We start from the raw sequence: 18,144 nt of genomic DNA, 5'->3' as shown, positions 1-18,144 counted from the left end.
TTATACATTGTTTATTCTCCATAGAAATAGAAAGGAGTCTGTGTATAATGCCTTGACAGACTGGCTGGAAGATACCACCATCAATTAAGCAACAGAAGAAAGTCTGCAGATAGCTGTGGGGGATGAGAAGCCTTTTTTTTCTTTTTTCCAATTGTCTCATGGGAATATGCACAATCAGCCTCTGACAGATTTTCCTAGCAGGAAGGAACCTCTGACCTCCTGAGGGCAGTTTGAGGAATAGGCACTTTAGTCAGAAAGAAAGTATTATATATGGCCTTCTCAAAATAGGACACTGACTTCCGGAAATCACAAAGCAAGGCCAAAAGGAAAAGCATACCATAAAAAAAAAAATCAAACATACTAACTGCATTAGGTATAGTAAAACGACCTGAGTTCAGATACTGCTAATGTGGAATCTAGGATGGTTCAGGCAAGACTTAGGCTGAACATCACCTTCTCTTCAATCTATAAAGAGACCTGCTGACAAAATAATAGTGTGAACGAGAATGAGAGGAAAATAGAAATAGGTGTTTTCCAAGTACTGGGGGTTATCCTGAAATAGCTGGTTTTCTTAAGTAATTAAAGTTATTGACAGGGTGATTACAAGCCAGTCTGATCTGCTTATTAAGGTAAATCCTTAGAGGTATATACTAGCAACACTGGTAGATTAAGTTACCATAGGTATGTGAATGAATAAAAATAATAGTAAACATTTATAGAAGGCTTCAAGGTTTGCAGTTGTCTTTACAAATATCATTTCATCTTGTCCTCAGAAGAACCCTAAGAAGTAGGTGTTAGTGTTATGCCTATTTTACAGATGAGGAAACTGAGAGGGAGAAGGGTTAAGTCACTTGTCTAGAATCACACAACTATTAAATGTCTGGGGAAGAATTTGAATTTAGGCTTTCCTGGCTTCAGGTCCAGGACTCTGTCTAGTCCATCACCTGTGAAAGTAATAATTGATCATATGGGAGGAAAAAGGAAAAGATGAAATATTACCTATCATTCTGATTTTCAATTGATTCATATAAATTAATAAATTTGATAACCAAGTCAACAACCCTGACTTTCTCTGAAATTAGCACAAATCAGTGAGGTTTTACATCTTTAATATTTTCAAAAGATTTTTCATTGGCTTGGGGGGGGGGGGGGACTCCATCCCCTGACACAGAACTCCCTCGAAACTGTATCAGATGATTTGCTTGCCACAAAAGACAAGTCCCTAGGTGGTGATGAGCCTCTGGGCACTCAGCTGGCCTGATCTGGAGGGGGTCCATCTGTTAGACGGTCTGTTCTACTCAAGGCCTTTTCTGTTTGATAAGACTTGCCAAGGTTTGTGCTCCCTTAGAGATCTGGGGGTCACTTTTCACTCCGGGATGAGGTGCTGGAGGAAGAGCTTAGAGAAGGAAGTTTACTCTGCAAATAAATTCAGCCTCCAGTAATTTGGATTTTAAAGAGCTTAACTGGGCTTGACTGGAATATACTATATAAAGAGAAAATAATTTGCTCACTATATTAACCACGGTAAGCAAGATTCCAAAGTGTATGCCTAGCCCATTTAAGGGAAGGATGTTTAAGAACTTTTTTATATTGTTTGAATGCTAATGGGTACTATTAAATACAAATGAGGTGTGGGTTTTTCTGGTCGTAAAGGGAAACTCATTATGATCACAATAATCCCATTACCATAGATAAATGAGGTTTGCCTTGACTATTCTTTTTTGATTTCTTCAAAAGCAAATGAGGAAAAGAAAATGTGTGATTTTCTAAGGCCTCTGAATCAAACCTGGTGGGGGGGGGGGCGGGGAAATGCAAAAAATGCAGCTCTTCCTTATTGTGCCTCGGTTGGTACCTTTCATCCTATTAGCTATCCATGCATCTTGTCAATCTACCAGTCAATCAACAAATATTAACAAAAGGTTTCTATCTGTAAGGCACTACATAAGTAAACCTTAAAGGAACAGATGGGTCTGGAACAGTATTGAGAAGACCAGCATACTTAGATCTTCATGGAGAAGAAATACTCTGGTAGGCCTTTATCAGGCAACATGCCACAGTGGAATAGAATGCTAGACTTTGGATTGGGAAGACCTCAGTTGGAATCACATCTCAGACACTTGCTACCTGAATAACCCTGGACAAGTCATTTAAAAACTCTTTGTGACTCAGTTCCCTCAGCTATAAAATGAAGGCATTGGATTAGATGACTTGAGGTCCTTTCTAGCTTTAAGTCTATGATCTTAAAATATTTACAAATTACATGTAAAAGCCTTTTCATTAATAATACTTATTACCTGACTAATAAAATATTTATACATAAGATATAATGTTATCATTACAATCAGGTCTATTATTGTTGAAAGTTACGTCCTCTAGTACTAATTCCCAGAAGCAGCTAGGTGGCACAGAGAGCTAGATCTGGAGTCAGGAAGATGTAAGTTCGAATCTATCCCCAGAAACTTACTGGCTGTGTAATCCTGAGCAAGTCACTTAACCTCTATCTACCTCAGTTTCCTCAAATGTAAATGGGGATAATAATAGCAAGCATCTACCTCAAAGAGTTATTGTGATGATCAAATAAGATAATATTTGTAAAGTGATTAGCACAGTGGTTGGCACATCATAGCCAGTGAATAAATTTTTCCTTCCTTCCAACCTCCCTCCCTCTTTTTTCCCTCCCTCCCTCTCTCCTTCCCTCCCTTCCTTCCTTATTTCCTTCTTTCCTTCCTTCTTTCCTTGTTTTGATAATTTTCTTATTTTAGTAGGGGTAAATTAAAACAAAAAAACAGTGCCCCATTAATTGCATAGTATAAGAGTAATATTATAAACTAATTAAAAAAGACCTTGACAATCACAAAGGCTATGCCATTCTTTCATACCATCACCAGGAAAATAACATGAAAGAAAAAGGAGACAAGAAGCTCATACAGAGAGGACTTTTCACTGAAATATGTCCTTTCTGGAATCCTTATAGAATTAAGTCGAGGTTAGAACATGGAGAGTCCCCACAAATATTACCTCAAAATATCTGAGGAAAGGCCATGAAATGATTGATAACTAATAACTTCATATACTGTCAACACACTTGGTTAAAAAAAAAAAAGCTCAGCTTTTTAAGTTCTATTTAAGTTCTACGGGTAGCATATACTTGTTCTAATTATTCAGTCTCTTCCATAACAATGGTTGACAAAGGGAATAACTAAAACCTGTCAATAGAAAAATCATAGACTGATAGAATTTAGGGCTGGGAGGGATTTTAGAGAACATCCAGGTGAAACCCTTTATTTCATAGCTTAAGGAACAAGGGCCCAATGATTTGTTCATTGCCATACCATCAACTAGTTAAAAAGAATCACTAATGGAGATTCAATATATTGAAGGTAATTTTAATAACTAAAAATTCGGCTGATGGAAACTGAAAGAGTTGCAATTAGAATTGTAGGATTTAGAGATGTAGGGGATGTTAAAGACCTTCCATCTAGGTCAGTCTTCTCATTTTATAGACTAGGAAATTGAGGCTAATAACTTGACCAAGGTCATACTGATAGTAAACAAAATAGCTAGAATTCAAAACATAGGAATTTTGATTTTAAGTCCTCCTGGTATGCTAATATAGTATAGTTATTATGCAAATTTAATTTTTGAGTATCATGACTCGATATCAAAAGCCTGGAAAAAATATTTACATATGTCACACAGGGTCTTTTTTTTCTCTCTAAAAAATGCATGTTAGATGGGATGCTGAGTACCCTTTTGGATTATCGTGTGCTGCTTGTTCTCAGTAGCTGGATTCTCTCAAAACACACATTTGGTGAATACAGGGAAGGCATTATATAAACAGGCTCAAGTGGCCACTGGGTATAACTCAGAGAATGTGGGATGAACTCACTTTCTGGCCCCACTCCCTTCTCTGGCTCCCAGCTGGGGGAAAGGGCTCATCTGTTCTCTTCCACCAATGTGCTGATCATTCAAAGGCCATTCAAAGACACACTTTTTCCCACCCAGTAAAGGAACATACACACATACACACACACGTTATTCTAATTCATAAACTATTTTCATTCAGCAAATATTGATTAAATGCACTAGAATCAAAGGCTTTAGATCCAAAAGAGATGTTAAGGGATCATCTAGTTTGATTTACTCTTTTCACTCTTTATGCAGGACCCAAAGTGCTTTATCTGCAGTATCTCATTGGAGCATGTTATAAAATTGTTATCCCCATTTTACAGCAAGGAAACTGAGGCTCAGGCATTAACCAGTCAGATCATGGAGCTGCTAACAAGAGGAGGTTGTATTCAACCTCAAACCTTCTGGACTCTAATCCCAAAGTATTCTGTAATCAGTACTCTACCCCCACCCTACCTCAAAATACTAGATAACACATTAGCCTCTTAGTACAATCAGAGCCCTATTTATGACCAATACAGGATTTTCCAGTTTGAAATAGGATTTTAGTAATGAAGGGCTAATCACTGAGGTTATAGAATACATTATGAATTTTTTTTATGAATTTTTGTATACAGGAATTTAATATACTCAGAACCCTTCCAGAAGCCAATTCCCATTAACCATTTTTTTTTAAAGAAGCAGAATATTAAATTTCTCATCAAGTGTACTCTAATATCTGAGTAAACACCATTTCCCAATTACTAACCCAGGACCAGAGTTTTCATTTCAAGGTCGATGCAGATGCTAAGTAAGCACTGATATTTATCATCTTCTCTTACCTGGAGGGAAGGTTGGGGGACCATATTCATGGTATCCTCATTCTCTTGCTCCAGTTGGTTTCTAAAAGATAAAGTCTCCTGAGTTAGTGGTGGGTCTGTTGGGGTGTTTTGTTGAGACCACTCAGTAGTTTCTGCCAAATTTTCAGGATGAGGTGGAAGTGGAGCCACTGAACCCACCAGGTCCTGGCTACTGTTTGAATCCAAAGTGGCTGAGTTTTCAGTTTCCAGGTTGAGTGAATTTCTCTCTCCTCCATTCAGTTCCAAGTAAGATTCAGAGAGAGAGAGTGTGTCACTGCAAATGGGATTCTGCATGAGCGGCCAGGCATCTGAAAGCTCGCCGCAGGTAGAGTGGGAAATGGAACCAAAGAATGTTGGAAGCATTTCTCCCACTGAACTTGCATTCCTGAGAGGGCAACAAAGCAAAAGTAAAATTAAATTTAAAAAGGAACATCAGTAAAAACTGAATGGAGAAAACTTATAAAAGATTGATGTCCAGAGACATGGGCCCAATGATTACCAAACTCTTCGAAGAACCTGTTTACAGCTCTCTGAACTGCAATGTTATGCTGCCTGCTGTCCTAATTTACTTGTCTCACTAATTTAAGCTAAAGTAGTTCATTTGCTTTAAAACAGATCAGTTGACCAATCAGTGGAGTAACAAACATTTCTGAAATGCCTACTATGTGTAAGGCACTGTACTAGGACCTGGGGATAAATGAAAAAGCCCCTGCCCTCAAGGTGCTTATGTTCTATTGGATGTCCATAAAAACATCCAAACCAGATAATCACCTGAAAAATCCTTTTCCAATAAAAACATATCTGTGCTTAATTCAAAGTCTTGCATAGGGATTAAGTGCATTCACTTGGTAGAAATCATAAAGGTACAATGGAAAAGTGCAAGCGGAAGGTAAAAGCTAGAAAGAGTGCTGGATTGTAAAGCAGCTCTAAGGGAATTTGCCTAATATGGGGACATTTCACAGAAAAGTCATTAGTACGTTACACATAACTTCTCTTCTTAAATTCAGCATATGAAGACAGGTCTATTTTGGTACTGGTAAGTCAATCAATTCATTGCTTGTCCTTGGAGATGTGAAATACCATGAATGCCTAAACTCACCTTTCGTGAAGGGTGGTCCTGGAGTGGAGAGCACAGCCCCGAGTGCCATGATCCATGCTACAGGTCTCATCACAGCACAAGGAGGGAATCAAGTGAACTGGCCCTATGAGGAATATAAGGGTTTTAAAAATGGGTCATGACTAATGTGGAAATATGTTTAATATGCTTGTACATGTATAGCCTATATCAGATTGTTGTCTTGGGGAGAGGGGAGGGAAGGGAGAAAAAAATTTGAAAACTAAAATAAATAAATAAAATGTAAAGGTAAAATAAAATGAAATAGGATTGTGAGATTGCTTCAGGTGAGTCCCATTGCAACATCACTCAGTTCAACAACTCAACGTGCACTTCTTAGGGCAGTGGGGCGGCAACAGCAAAATACACATAGGAAGTTTGAAAGGGATTCAATATGGACTCAAGAAAGTAAATACTAAAGATATACAGCACAATACAAAACAATTTCAAGAAGGAGAGAGGGTTAATAATTGGAAGGATCAAGAAAGGCAGCAAGGGATTTTATGTGGTAGAGGATTAGAAGGGAGTGCATTCCAGATATAGGAAACTCCATATACAAAGGCATAATCACAAGAGATGAACTGTCACGTATGGAAAATAACCTTAAAAATTTGGTTTTATTTTTTCTAGGATTTTTTCCTTCCCCTCCCCACCATCAGTTCAAAATGTACGTGCAACCCTGAGTCTAGGCGGCAAGCCAAAATTGGGCCCCTCCCCAACCACAAGATACGGCTTTTTATTTCCCAGTCTTTGCACAGGCTGGCTACCATGTTTGAAATGTGCTTCCCTTGCCTCGGTCTCTTAGAACTCCTAGCTCCCTTGCAAGAAATGTTTAAGGGCCACTCAATTTCCCAGATTTTTCCTGATTCTTTTACAATTAATTATCAGTGAACATGTATTTCAATGAAACATAAACTCCTTGAGTGTTGGGACTGTCTTGCTTTTGCTTTGGAATCTGTAGCACTGAGCACAAAGTATGACACATAGCAGGCCCTTAATAAATAATTCTTGGTTTACTGACTTATTTGGTTCTTACAATAGTAGTTGTTTTCTTTAAAACAACTTTAACCATTGAGAATCAAATGCAGACTTGTGTACCCTGCTAAGGCTGCCACCCACTATTTCTTTACCTCATCAGAGCATTTAGAAAAGGCAGTGGTTCTTGAACTTTTTGGTCCCAGGAGCCCTTTGTACTCTTACAAATTATTGAGGACCCCTGAAAGAGCTTTAATTTATATGGCTTATATCTATATTTATTAGAAATTAAAATGTGTTAGTATTACTATGAAAATAATTTTGACCTTGAAGATTCCCTTGATAAGAATCTTAGAAGATACTCAAGGGTCCCCAGACTACGCTTTTGAGAACCAGTGGATAGGAGATAGGGACTTCACCTGTAGTTTCATCATTATAGGGAATTTCCAGGTAAAGAAACTACCCCTATCAATACAAGCTGGTGCCTTCTCTGCACAAATGCTAGGACATGATTTGCTCAGGGTCTCACAATGATCACATATCAAAGGTGGGACTTAAACCCAGGTTTTGAGGCCATCTCTCTATCCATCTTGCCTTTCTGCCTCCACGTAGAGTGGTCACCTGCACATATAGTGTTGTGGCACTGACATCAGGCTATCCCTGAGTCTACCTGCCATTCATTCATACATTTGGTCATTGTATAAAAATAACTGAGCATATGCTCATTGTAATACCAGACACCACAGAATATAAACAAAATTCCTAGCTTTATGTGCAGCATGCATTTATTAAACTCATTGTCTTGTACTGAAGATAATTGCATTTAATTTCCATTTGTGAGCAAATGAATAATCTTCTTGTAGGAAGAAACTGAAATATTTAGAAAAGTCATTTCCTCACATTTTCAGCTTTATGCATATAATTTTGTTGTGCACAAGTACATTCTGTAAACTTTGTTCTCTCATGAACTTCAAATAGCTCTTTTAATTCTGTGCATCACATTCTGAATCCTAGATGAGAGCCCATAAAAAGACTTTTCATTTATTCCTCTGATTGAAGCAAAACTCAATCTTTTGTAAAAACTCAAAATGCTTGAACTACCAGCCCCTTGGGTTATCTCCTTGTCATGAATATGATTTTGGAGACCTATATCCTTTTTCTAGGCTCCTTTTGGTTGCCTCAGTTGGTATTACTGATAACTACCATTGATACAGTGATTAGAACTCTTGGGAGAAAACATTTTTATGTGGAGACTTCTAAAAATCATTTGATTTCTTCAAGGTTTTCTAGGATGAAGGCTCATGCACACAGTTCCTGGATTCAAGGCCAACAGATCTCACATATCAATTTAACTGTCAACAAATGAACTCTCACAACTACTTCATAAGGAAGGCAGGAAACAAACACTTGTCTAAACAGGCAGGGTGTCAGGTTGTTTAAATGAAAGCTCTATTGACCCCAAGCAATGAAGAGGAACTCGCCCAGACATTCTAGGGTTTTAATGAGGTGACAATTTTCTTTTAACACTTAAAATCAGAACCAAACCATCAGAGGGGAAGGAAGGATAATATGACAATATCATTTTTAACTAGGAGTTAAAGTAGAGCATCTCAGATCCTAGGTAAATGTACCCAATTCCTTCTGTTCCCACTTCCTTTGGTTTATTCTTATTCCTCTAATATGCTCGTAATGAGGCCTTACTTACCACAAGTCTGTGCCGAATCTTGATGGCATTGACAACAAGTTCTGTGAGGATATTCATTAAGCCGAGGTCTGTCAAAACATGACAGCTCCGACCCGTTGTACTGAATGTCCTGTGATCTCATAGACCCTGTTGGTAAAGAGGGAAGAAGGAGAATGCATCAAGCTAACTCTTTGTTTCTGCACTTTCCTTTATGAAGCATAAATTAACATGAAAATGTGGAAAATTCAAAAATAACCTCTTCTAGTTTTTTAAGATGAGAGATCTAGCACTTTTAATTACTGGTAGGTTTAATCTTAAAATGAGATCATTAAACATGGAAAACCATTTGTCAAGGAATCTAGAGAAGTTGGTAGGACTCTCAGGTTACAAAGAATTTCAATGTTCTTTTTTATCTGGTGGCATTAAGATGTTTCGTACTTGTCAACATTTCTATAAAAATGCCATTCATTCTGAACCTCCCCCTTCTCCCTGTCGTCGGGCCTCCCTCAGACTAAAAGACTATAGGGTTTATTTTCATTAATCTCCGATTACTTTAACAGCTCGTTGGTTCTCATTTTAGGCAGGTTTCCTGTCAAACTCTTTAATAGCCCTGGTGATAATTCACTTCTCCAGTTTCTTACTTAGAAACAGAAATAAAGACTTACAGCGGGGCTTCTTCTCCATGAACTGCCTCTTACAGTAGATAACACAAAGGATGAGCAGGGCCAAGAGAACAGTGGCAAGCGCACTACAGATCACAGCTGCCAGAGCCGTGTCTCGTGGACTGGAGGTGGTAGATGGGATCTTCACAAGGTTTACTTTGGTTGTACCTGAAACAGAGATGAAAGATCATCAGTATTAAGTATCATAACAAGTAGAACAATGAAAGTAACTCTATGGTGCCTAATCATACTACTGATCCTCTGCTGTGGTCAGAGCACATTTGAAACACTGGATTCACTTATTGGTGCCACATGTGAAGAAGGGCATGCATAAGCTAGAACCCAATCAGATAGAAAGAGACCAAGATGGCAAATGGCCTCAGGATAACGCCACCTGAGGATTGCTTGAAGGAACCAGAGATATTCAGCCTCGAGAAGACTCAGGGAAGCACATAATAATGTGCTGTTGGGAGTCAAAAGACCTCAGTTCTAACCCCAGCATGTCCTTTGCTAACTATGTGGCCTTGAACAAGTCATTTGATGTCTCTAGCCTTTACTTTCTTCATCTATAAAGTGGGTATGTTGTATAAGAAAACTCTAAGTTCTCTTCAGCTTTGTAGCTATTGTCCAAATTATATGAGGGGCTGCCACACAGAAGGAGGGCCTTCTCTGAAGTGCCTTCTAGCTCTGAGACTACGTGATTCTGAGATTAACCATTGAAAGCAATGTATGAATAAAAAGGAAGACTATATATTTCCAAGTGTACCTCATATACAATAAAGTTAAAAAAGGGAAAAAACCTTCCTGTCATATTTTGCAGGACATGCTGAGAGAAACACACATTTTAAAACCAGAATAAATTAAAATTCTTGGATCATTCTTGATCCCAGAGAGCAACTGAATGAGTTAAATATCCCAACTGCTACACTGGTCAGTTACAGGAATGCCTCCACTTGCTGAATTTTGGAGAAAAGACTGTCATAGCATAGAATGATCAACATAATAAAACCCAAGTAAACAATATTATCAAGTAAAAGAAACTGTTTCTAGCACAGCTAAGAAACATCTATATTCCTCCATAGTCTATCTTGTACTATATTTATTTCTGGATGTCATTCCTCTACCTGACTATGAGAATAGATTGTAAATTCTTTGAGGATTTATGGTGTAGGTGACACCAAAACTCTACTAAACATAACTTTACATTGTTTGCTGAGTGAACTTTGGGAAAGTTATGAGAAGGAAGGAAACAAGCGTTTGAAGGACAAAAATAAGCAACTTCTATGTGCCTGTTACTGTGCTAAACACTTTACACATTTTATCTCATTTGATCCTCACAACAACCCTGGGAGGCAGATGTTACTATTATCCTCATTTTAGATAGGAGGAAACTGAGGCAGAGGTTAAGTGATTAGCCCAGGATCACACAGCTAGGAAGTGTCTGAAGCTAGATTTCAACTCAGTTCTGCCTGACTCTAAATCCAGTACTCTTATTTACTGGATCATCTAACCACCTCTAGCAGCTGTCATAGTCAATTCACTGTAGAGGTGTTTAACAGAGAATTTCTAAGAATTCTATAACATGGAGTTTGCTATTACTTTCAGTACCTTAATTTAGATACTCTTCCATTCATGTGTGATGGACAAAACAGATTTTTTTTTAAGGACCAGAAGAGATCACTTCCTTTAATGCTTATTTAATGAGTTCATCTACTTCAATTTCCTCTTTTCCAACAATATTAATGAATGATGAAAATATATTGGGCTTTTTTACCTTTGAAATGTATTTAAACTAAGGAATTAAATCTGTTTTTTAAAATGGGCAAATGCTCTGGTTCTGTTCATTCGTGCCATATAGAGGATCTCAAAATGTTATAGCTAGAAAGAATCTTAAAGATTGAGTTCAGTTCTTTACTTTATTGAAGAGGATCCAAGGACTTGGATGATTTTGTTGTTCAGTTGTTTCACTTGGGTCCAACTCTTTGTGACCCTATTTGAGGATGTCTTGGCAGGGATACTGGAGTTGTTTGCCATTTCCTTCTCTTGCTCATTTTATAGATGAAGAAACTGAGGCAAACAAGGTTAAGCAATTTGCTCAGGGTCACACAGCTAGTAAGTGCCTGAGGCCATATTTGAACTCAGGTATCCTTGATTGCAGGCTCAGTGCTCTATCCACCATGCTACCTAAAGTCATATCAAGCTGGTAGAAAAGCTCAGACCAGGGCCTAGCCCTCTTGATTCTTGGCCTGCTATTCTACATAACATTGGGCTAATTCCACAGGTGAAACATAAGAGACAAGGCCATTTCATTAGTTCAGACTTGATAGGATCAATACTTCAACAAGTATTTATTAAGCTCCTACTATGTGCCAGGCACTGTACTAAAGGTTGGGGAATACAGATAGAAAGAATGAAAAAATCCCTACTCACCAGCAGCTTTTATTTTCATAGAAGAGACACACACATAAGTAAATATAGATACAAATATAGATATAGATATGAATAGGGACTGGACCTGTGATTTCACTGGGGAACACTCTATGGAAGTCGTAATCTAGTCTTCAATCTTAGTCTTAGTTACCTAGAACTGAGAGAGATTGTGACTTACCTACCCAGTGTCAGATGACTGGTACATGTCCAAGGCAGGACTGGACCTCAAGTCTTCCTGGCCCTGAGGCCAGGTCTATGCACTATGCCACACTGCCTCTTGTATGTATGTAAGTATATACAGAATAAGTATAAAGAAAATAAACGCAAAGATAATTTGGGAGGAATGGTGCTAGTGGTAAACTAAGAAAGGCTTCATCAAGAAGGCTGATCTTGATAAAACAAAGAGATTCTGTGAATCAGAAGTGAGGAGCAAATTCATTCTAGGCACAGAAATTGGCCAATGCAAAGTTCCAGAGATGGGAGCTGGAGTGTCACAGATGAAGAACATGAAGAAAATGTGAGACACAGTCAGTTGACTGGATGGTAGAGTATGGGAGAAGGGTAATGGACAATGAAGCTGAAAAGACAGGTTTGGGCCAGGTTGTGAAGGGCTTTCCTGGAGGTCTGGAGGACTTAGGGAGTAACTGGTGGCTATAGAATAGGGAAGTCACATGGCCAGATACAAATATTAAGGAAAAATGCTTTGGACTCAATAGGATGGATTGGGGTAAGGAGTAGCTTGGAGTGGGGAGACCCATTGGGAGGCTGTTGCAATAGTCCAGGTGAGGGGTGATTTGGGCTGTGTGAAAAGAGAGAGGGTGTCATATAAGAAATGTGGTGGAGGTAGAAACAGCAAGATTTGGCATTTAGATATGAATGAGGGATAGTGGGGGTGGGGAATCAAGAAAATGCCAATCAGACCGGAAGGATGGCCTCACCTTTGAGTGAAGTGGGGATGTTTGGAAGAGGGAAGGGTTTGGGGTGGGGGGCAGATAATAACTTATATTTTGGACATTTTGAGATGTCCAGGCAATTGATACAGTGAGATTGAAGCTCAAAGGGTGGTAGTGGATTAGGGTTAGGGCTGGATACATAGATATACGAGTTTTCTAAATAGAGATGAAAAACTCAAGCTCAGGTAACTAAGCTGCTGGGATTTTTTCATTCTTTCTATCTGTATTCCCCAGCCTTTACTACAGTGCCTGGCACATAGTAGGGGCTTAATAAATGCTTGTTGAAATATTGATCCTATCAAGTCTGAACTAATGAAATGGCCTTGTCTCTTATGTTTCACCTGTGGAATTAGCCCAATGTTATGTAGAATAGCAGGCCAAGAATCAAGAGGGCTAGGCCCTGGTCTGAGCTTGAGCTTGAGCTTGAGGTAACTAAGGGCCTTGACGTTTAGAACCTAAATATTTATTTCCCAAGATCTGATGTCTCTTACTGTGGTAGAAAGGAACTGGAATGACAGTGATTCCTAGAATAATCCAGGCAAATCTCACTTGGGTATCCACAGTAACGCTGCTAACAAGTATTTTAAATAGCATTTACTTCCAAGTATGCCTTGTGTTTACAAATGCATTTTATCACTTAAAACCCTGTGGAAATCTCATCATCAATAAAAAAAACTTACTAAATGCTTATCTTTGTATGGTGCAAATTGATCAGGCATTGTCCCTGACCTCTCAGAGATAGAAATCTATAACAGCTTATGTCAGTGTAGACAGATGAATAAAAAGATATATAGACATTGTGGCAGCTGCGCAAGGGAAATGAAATGACAACCAAAATTTACATCCAATTAAAACAAATTCTATTATGGGGTTGAAAATGAATGGGGAAATGTGAAAGTGTTACAAATGGTGCTTGGTAGGGTTTAGTGAACTCTCACTCCGGCTGGATGAAAGTAAATTCTACTCCAGATTAATTAGTTATCTTTCCCAAGAAAACAAAATATCTTAGAAATAGCTGGTTTGGGGGAAAATAATTGGGTATTTTTTATATTGTTAGTTGTCAAACTCAAGGTCAGTAATCAATTATGTCCTAGTTATCAATTGTTTACCAAGCATTTATGAAGTTTTGACGATGGGCCAGGTACTATGTTGAGTGATAGAGATATAATTAAAAAATGAGACAGTCTCTGGCCCCAAGGAGCTTATATTGTACAGGGGTAGACACGGTATTAATTCTCATTCTAAGATCACTGATCGTCTGTAATGAATTCAGTAAGACTGAAATTAAGTGGAACACAATGGGAATGGGGAATGTTCTAATTGAATTTTCAGACTGAATATTATTAATCGTGGAATGTTAGGGTCAAAAGGGACCTCAGATATAGAATTCCTACATGCTACAGATGAGAAAAGAGGCAGCAAAGTGGCACAGTGGCTAGAGTGCTGGGCCTGGAATCAGAAAGACCTGAGTTCAAATCTGACCTCAGATACTTCCTATCTGTGTGACCCTGTAAGGAAATGGCAAACCACTCCAGTGTCTCTGGGAGAAAACCCCATACGAGGTCACAAAGAGTTGTACATGACAGATGAAAAAACTTAGACTCAGAGAGGTTGTAACTGGCACAAGATCCTGGCTATAGCTAGTAGTGTTAAATCAAGGGTGACCAGAAAACCCTTTTCAGTTTGGCCCTTGTTGGAAATCTAACGCTTATAAATCAAACATTTGTTAGCTTATTTTTTTTCTGAAGTAGTTTAATAAATATAATTTGATGTATCTTTTTTGATTATTTATGGTCTTTTAGGCTCATTTAATAATGTTTTATTTAATGCTTTTTGTTTTTATTTCACAGTCATTTTTGGATATATCCCCATTCACCCACTCATTGAGTTTCCCATCATTACAAAGAAAATGAGGTAAGCAAAACCAATGACCCCAGAAACTGCATGTAACGTATGTATCAATACAACAAGCTAATTATTTCGAACGTCAGTTCAGACCCAATGTGTGCCGGCCTCATAACACCCCCAGAAAGTTGTTTCTTAAGATAAATCCTAAATATCAGCTTGGAATCTTGGCATACACTGCTTGGGAAGTCAAGTACTGGGATAGCATATGGAGTAGAGAGTCTGGAGTCAGCAGGACTCAAACACTTACCAGCTGTGTGACCCTGGGCAAATAACTTTACCCTTATCTGCCTCATCTGTTAATGGGGATAATAATAATAATAATACTTTCTTACTTTCCAGGGTTGTGATGAAGCTCCAGTGAGGTCACTGAAAGCACTTAGCAAAGTGCCTGGCACATAAGTGCTATATAAATGTTATCTGTTATTATTATTAATGGGTTGAAGAGTCTGTATATGCAGAATTCTGATTATCTGGTTGTCTGTTGTTTGTGTAAGTTGGTTTGAATCAGAATCCTTTAGGAAATGGAACTGAGACTACCTCATTTACAGCAAAAATCAAGCACTGTTTTTCTCCTCTGTGGGTTCCAATTCTTTCACCCTAAGAGATACCAGCCACACACCTCTAAGTTCCCTACCAACATTTTACTGGGTATCTTGGATACCTCTAGTGATTTCTCCACCACCCCACCTTCAAACCCTCTGTGTTTTATTAGGGTTCTGATGGTGCTTTGAAGGGACAAGGTATGTGAATTTGTACATCCTTTGGAAAGTTTTACCTTTACCACAAATGATAGTAATCTTTTGATTAAACAATAATTGAAGGCCTATGCAGTGCTGAGCACTAGAGCAGGGGATATGGGGATATACTTCTCAACAATAGATAGAGTTCATGCCCTCACAAATTCATGATCTAATCATCTGAGCAGGTAGAATGAGGGCATAAAGATGAATTGGAAGTAACTGGCAAAATACCAGCAATTCCCTGTATGTTCGATTTTTTTTGTACCCGATACATGGGATTAAAAAGACACAGAAATCCAAATAATAGATATGCCCCTCTCTCCAGCCAACTTCTCCCTTGCCCATTAAAAAAAGCCCAGGCATGCCAACCATATGTTTACTCTCACTCCCTTTAATCCCTGGTTACGTAGACAATCAAAACAGAATTGGAAAAATGTGGCTTGGGACAAACAAGGAGTGTGTCTAATACTGAGCTTCGTATGATGGAAATGTCATTGCGAGTGAAGGTCTCCACCTGCTGAAATCTTACCCATCCGTTAAGACCAAAAGGCTACACCCTCAGTAAACCTTGAAACACATATAAATGTGTTCGCTTAAAGCCTGGTCTGGTTGCTCAGAGCAGAACTAGGTAGTCATGGCATCCTACGATCACAGACATAGGACTGAAAGAGACCGCGAGAGATTTTCTAGATTAATTCTCATATTTTACAGAACTAGAAACTGACACTCTGGCAGGCATCTTTTCCCAGCTCTATGCTCATGGCACTTTGTTCTTCACTCACAGGACAGGTAAGTGCCCCAGGCTGAGCCTCATGTCTGGACTGCACGTTATTCTCACCTCTGCCTCTTTGGGTCCCTCGTTACTTTCAAAGCTCAACTGGGGCATCACCTCAGTTGGGACTTTTCCTGATCCTACTTCCTGTTGTCCAATGAACCACAGCACACCAGGCCCTTCTATCCTTTACCATCTCCCGAAGGCTGTCCAAGCTCATGTTCGTTGTTCCATCACAGATCCTCCCTCACCCTTGACCCAAATACTTTACGTATATGTACATGTTATTTCTCTGCCCCCCTCCTCCACAACTCCCAAAGAATTTAAGCTCTTTGAAGGAAAGGAAAATTTTATATCTATCTCCCCAGAACCTAGCCTTGTACCTGGAAAATGAGAGCCATGCCTTATCTTCCCCATTAAGTTCCTTGAAGGCAGTGAACATGTTTTGTATGTGTTTAAATCCTTCCCCTCATCAAAACCTAGCACAGTACCTTGCCTATAGAAGGTTCTCAATAAATATCTTCTTGGTTGTGAAAGGATACCACTATTATCTCAACAAATGATTAGCTTTGAGAACAGAAATGCAAACAAAATGTACAAATCTTTGAATTTTTTCTTTTCTAAAGTTCTTTATCTCTTAAATCTAATCTATTTCATATAAATTGCAATTAATTCTTTGATTTTTAATCTTCTTCCAGCATAAAATTATATTTAATGAAAGTTCAAGAAAACTGAAAAACTATTTTGACTGACATTTTTAAGTGGAAATATTAATGAATAGCTCTTTGCAATATCAAATGAGACAAAGATGCAGTTTTAGAGTGGAAGAAAGCCTTTTGTTAATCCACACTGGTTAAACAAAAATGTCTATGGTAACACTAAACATATGAAATCCAGATGTGCCACTAAGGAGTTGCCAATAAACAAAAGAGTTGGATTTTTTCAGTTGATTTGTACCAAGTGCACTGACACCGGATAAATCTAAAATGAATGCCTTCCTCGTTTACTGCATTTTCTCAAGATTTTGGTCATAAAATTGTGTTTTGTAGTTTAAGAACTTCTGGAAGTTCTTTGCCTAAAATGATTTTTTTTGAGGGCTAGTCTATCCAAATGTAATCATTTCAGTTACCTCTCCATGCATCAACAACAGATGCCTTATTATTAATACAATGGACTGACAAACGGAAGGGAGTTTTCTGATTTTTTAATATAGTAGAAAAAATCGATGCATTTTTTGTATAGAGACTAGGTACCAACAACACCCAACTTTAACAGAGAGGGAAGAATTCACTAAATGTTTTCTACTGTAACTGCTATTCAGCTTAGAAGAGTAGCTAGGTGGCACAGTGGATAGAGAACCAGGCTTGGAGTCAGGAAGACATGAGATCACATCTGGCCTCACACATGTACTAGCTGTGTGACCCTGGGCAAGTCACTTAACCCTGTTTGCCTCAGTTTCCTCATCTGTAAAAATGAACTAAAGAAGAAAATATCAAACCACTTCATTCTTTGCCAAGAAAACCCCAAATGGGGGTTTTCAGGCATGACTGAAATGACTGGACAATAAAATTCAGCTTAAAACTAAACAATTTATGACAAATTTTAATGACTCCAATACAATATTTAGTAGTATGAAATCACAAACCATTTTAAGAGAAGTGAAGCTTAGTAACTGGTAAACTCTCTCAGCACTCATCATTTTAACAAGATAAGTTAATATAGGAAAATACTGTTTTTTCAAATGACTAAAGAATTTAGACAGATATTAATAGTAATGGGATAAGGGTTTTTTTGGTAAAGAAAAAACAAATGTATTCAGTACAAAACACATTGGATTCAGTCAGAGGATCTTGGATTGAATTTCAACTCAGTTACTTAGTGGATAATCTTGAGTAATCTTGAATATATTTTGTATAACAATCTTCCTGTGTCTTAGCTTCTACACTGGTAAAACGGTGATGGATTTAAGTTCGGGAATGGTGATGAATTGGACAAAGTACTTTTCAACTCTAAATCTATGATCCTGTGATAATTTCTAACTCTAAAACCTGTGATCCATTACCATCTTGACCCCATTTTTTTTTTTTAACAACCCACATAAATGATTTTCCTTTTTATCCTGATGTTTGCTGATAGGAGGTAAAGAATTATTCTACAT

The 18,144-nt window shown here is 38.2% G+C and overlaps 1 protein-coding gene across 4 annotated transcripts in view; it reads right to left on the bottom strand.

The window, feature by feature from the left end:
- The window catches only part of TNFRSF19 (TNF receptor superfamily member 19), an 89,167-nt gene that overhangs the window by 4,389 nt on the left and 66,634 nt on the right, over positions 1-18,144 (bottom strand). For all 4 annotated transcript variants that reach the window (XM_072611728.1, XM_072611731.1, XM_072611729.1 and 1 more), the window contains exons 6-9: positions 9,187-9,351; positions 8,543-8,668; positions 5,848-5,950; positions 4,731-5,133 (exon numbers count right to left, since the gene is read on the bottom strand). In XM_072611728.1, the coding sequence (XP_072467829.1) occupies positions 4,731-5,133; positions 5,848-5,950; positions 8,543-8,668; positions 9,187-9,351 (797 nt within the window). The remainder of the gene's footprint in view (positions 1-4,730; positions 5,134-5,847; positions 5,951-8,542; positions 8,669-9,186; positions 9,352-18,144) is intronic.

This window comes from Notamacropus eugenii, chromosome 5 (genome assembly GCF_028372415.1).
Source record: "Notamacropus eugenii isolate mMacEug1 chromosome 5, mMacEug1.pri_v2, whole genome shotgun sequence".
In the NCBI taxonomy this organism is placed as follows: domain Eukaryota; kingdom Metazoa; phylum Chordata; class Mammalia; order Diprotodontia; family Macropodidae; genus Notamacropus; species Notamacropus eugenii.
Note: the sequence above shows the minus strand (reverse complement) of the source record. Positions and strands in the feature narration are given on the sequence as shown.